This window comes from Hipposideros armiger, unplaced genomic scaffold (assembly GCF_001890085.2).
Source record: "Hipposideros armiger isolate ML-2016 unplaced genomic scaffold, ASM189008v1 scaffold_525, whole genome shotgun sequence".
Lineage (NCBI taxonomy): Eukaryota > Metazoa > Chordata > Mammalia > Chiroptera > Hipposideridae > Hipposideros > Hipposideros armiger.
Genome location: NW_017731875.1, coordinates 940,447 through 944,143, shown reverse-complemented (window position 1 = coordinate 944,143; position 3,697 = coordinate 940,447). Strand labels below are relative to the sequence as shown.

The window sequence follows — 3,697 nt, the reverse complement described above, 5'->3', positions numbered from 1 at the left end:
AATTGTATAAATTACATTGTTGTTTGGTAAAATAGGTCTTTGACACCACTTCATGTTTTTCATAGTATTATCTGAGAAAAATTACTTCAAAAGGTATTCTTCACAGATTTCTGGTTGAGGTGGCAGAGTAGGTAAACTCTGTGCTTGCATCCTTTCAAGACCCCACCAAAAATTACAACTAAACTGCAGAACAACCATCATTGAGAATTGCTGAAATCTAGCTGAACAGAAGTTCTATAATTAAGGATATACTGAAGAAGCCACGTCAAGACTGCCAGGAGGGGCAACATCAAGTGTACCAACCTCCTCATCATAGAACTAACAGGAGAAGAGAGACAGCAAGGAATTGAAAAACTATTTGAAGAAATGATGGAAAACTTCCCTAACCTGGCAAAGGAAATAGACACACAAAGCACAGAGAGTCCCAAACAAGATGAACTCAAAGAGGCTCACACCAAGACACATCATATTTAAAGGTTAAAGACAAAGATAGAATCTTACATTATTCACAGTGGCCAAGTCATGAAAACAACCAAAATGTCCTTCAAGAGATGATTGGATAAAGAAAATGTACACAATAAAATATTACTTGGCCCAAAGAAAAGATGAAATACTGCTGTTTGTGATTACATGGATGGATGTTGAGATTAGCATACTAGCAAAATGTCAGAAAGGAAAAGTCGAGAACCATATGATTTCACTCATATGGGGGATATAAAACTGAAAGCAATAAACAAACAAGAAGAACAAATAAAAACTCATAGACTCAAACAACAATTTAGTGGTTACCAGAGGATAAGGGGCAAGAGGTGTGGTAGAAAAAGCTAAAGAGGATCAAATATTGGTGATGGAAGGAGAACTGACCCTGGATGGTGAACACACAATGCAATATAGATGATGTTTCATAGAAATGTATGCTTGAAACCTATACAATTTTATTAACCAATGTCACCCCAATAAATTTAATTTTTAAAAAGAGAAAAACANTTGGTTATGCCCACTGGAGGTCTGCTCCCTTAACATCATAACCCATAATTTATGAGATCCTTGTTAGTTTTCTCAATCAAAGACTCAACTCCCATTATAATCCTGAAGTAAAAAATCACAAAAGAGCACATGAACTATTCCTGAACTCACCCTGAAGTTCTCAGGATCCACGTGCAGCTTGTCACAGTGCAGCTCACTCAGCTTAGCAAAGGTGCCCTTGAGGTTGTCCATGTTCTTAATAGCATCTCCAAAGGAAGTCAGCACCTTCTTGCCATGGGCCTTGACCTTGGGGTTACCCATTATGGCCGAGGCAGAGGACAGATTGCCAAAAGTGTCAAAGAACCTCTGGGTCCAGGGGTAGACGACCAGGAGCCTATGAGATGGGACCAAAGGAGGTAGAAAATCAGACTCACAAAAATCTTACAATACTTTCCTAGTCAATTTTCCAGGCTTATATTCACTGTCCTCTCCCATGCATTGAATCCCAGTTCCTACCTGCCCAGGGCCTCGCCTCCAGCCTCTTCCACATTCACTTTGCCCCACACATTAGTGATGGCAGCCTTCTCCTCACCAGTAAAATGCACCATGATGTCAGGTCTGAGAGCTTACGAAGATCACAGAGGTGTCAGAAGCAGGTATGTCTGCTGCTAGAAGGAGTGGCCTTTTATTCTTTACTGCTGATCTTCTGACCATCTTTTCTCCCGAGTACTTGGAAATCATTGGTCAAGGCTGAGCTGTGTCCCTCAGGGGTGGAGTCAGGTCAGGAAAGGGTCAGCAAAGAAGAATGCACTCTGGTTTGTGATAATGTGTTTTATTCCTGAGACATCCTTCCTTTGTTGGTTCCTCCTTCATCCTGAACACAATTTTTTATTCTTTCTGTCTCTTGTCTCCCCAAGTCATTCTCCAGGATGACATCCATCTCTCCCATTCTCCTGCTGCAAAGAAGACCCATAGAGAGGAGCTATGCCTAAGATAGGGAGAAAGTTCTAGTCAAAATAGTTTAATATTTGGGTTAAGGACGGTGACAAGGACAAGAACAGGATCAAAAAAAAATACAGTTGACAGAATCTCAGCCAGTTCTAAGGCCCTCTCTTTTTTAATTTTTTCCCAGCTCTCTTAAGAGTGACTTATAACTAAGCCTCTGGATCTTAGTTTTCTAAAGGACAAAACACATACATGGTTACTTCAGAAAGATGAACAGAGTAGCACAAGAGACATAATAGGACAAATACCTCAATCCCAAAGTAAATGCCTGAGGGTCATTTCACAGAGAGGACTGACAGAATAAACCTGTATCCCATGCTCCTCAGGTACTCTTTTTCTGTCCATTTCTCTGTGACTACAGAGGAAACTGGCTATTTGGGGGAGATTTCCACGGGCTCCCTTCTTGATTTTATGTCCTACTTATACTTCTTACTCCAGCGAGATCACTGAGGAATCTGAAATTATTTAAAACCAGGATTAGTGATCAAACTGAGGAATAAATGAGTCAATGTTAATCAGGCTAGGAGTTGGAGTATGTTTAATGTTTGTTGTAGTCCTAGATGTCAGAAGCTTCAAATTCCTCTACTGTCCTTGTTTTTTATATGCCCCTATTTTCTTTGTGCTTCCCTAAGAATTCATCACAAAATAGATTATGCACCTGTAACATTTTCAGTTGCAATCCGCTGTTATTACACTCAAGTCCTGTTGGTATGGTAGTGAGGAATGGAGGAGGAAAAGCATTCTATAAGTGTATAGTTAAATCTCAATCTTGGTGGACCAGTTTTCTTGAGCTGTGACCTTCACAAATGTTTCTTAGCTTTTCTCCCTTAAGAAAGACAAGAATGACTCCCTGAGCTAGACCATATAGCCTAGGATGACAGGTCTAGGACAAGAAGGAAGATAATTGATCACTGAAGTAAAATAACAATGAATAAACAAGAAACAGTTGGCTACTCAGTGAAGAATAAAATAAAAGTAAATAAAAGTTTGTATGATTGTTTTAATCCATAGAGATAGGGCTCTATGTTTCCCATGAAATTTTTCTGTAGATCTACAGTGTGAGGACATTGGCTTGTCCTTATATCTTGGGTATGAGGATCAGACATTGCCAGATCCCAGGGATTAAGAACCAGGTCTCTCAAGACCAAGAGTTTGGAAAATAAGCCTCTCCCTGAAGTAGGCCCTATGATTATGCCCCATTCTCCCTCCAATTCAGAGTATAGACACCAGTCTTCTTTTGGATTCAGAATATGGGGATGACCCTCCTCCTCTGCCCTCATACCCATGGCAGGGCTCATATCCCTCCCTCTGAAAGTAACCTTGGGGACAAGAGCTGGCTTGCCTCCAGGGATCTGGTCCATCCTTTACTGTCTTATTGCTAAAAGTTGTGGGAAAGGACTTCAAAGAAAGGTTACAGGTTGAAAGGCAGTATAATCTGTAGCTCAGTACGAGGCTTATGAATCTGATTCTGAAGCCAGGTAGGCTGAGTGTGGTCTCATTACAGTTTAGGTGTTTGTTGATTCAACATAAATCATTTCAGCTGTTCATTTTGAAGTATTTTATTTATTTCTCCTGTGGGATTGCAACAATGATTATCATCTTCCCTTTCTGAAAGAAAAACCTAAAGTTTAGAAAGATAAGTGACATGGTTATGCAGGATAGATAAAAAAAGGTTAAATGGTGTGGAAAAATAAACAATAAGAATAGTCATTTATTACTAAAAAAA

At 39.7% G+C, this 3,697-nt stretch overlaps 1 protein-coding gene across 1 annotated transcript in view; it reads right to left on the bottom strand.

Annotated features, from left to right (window-relative positions):
- HBE1 (hemoglobin subunit epsilon 1) overlaps positions 1-1,635 on the bottom strand; it is a 5,385-nt gene extending 3,750 nt beyond the window's left edge. The window contains exons 1-2 of the mRNA XM_019668451.1: positions 1,483-1,635; positions 1,138-1,360 (exon numbers count right to left, since the gene is read on the bottom strand). Of these exons, the coding sequence (XP_019523996.1) occupies positions 1,138-1,360; positions 1,483-1,574 (315 nt within the window). The 5' untranslated portion in view covers positions 1,575-1,635. The remainder of the gene's footprint in view (positions 1-1,137; positions 1,361-1,482) is intronic.
- Positions 1,636-3,697: the final 2,062 nt, after the last annotated feature.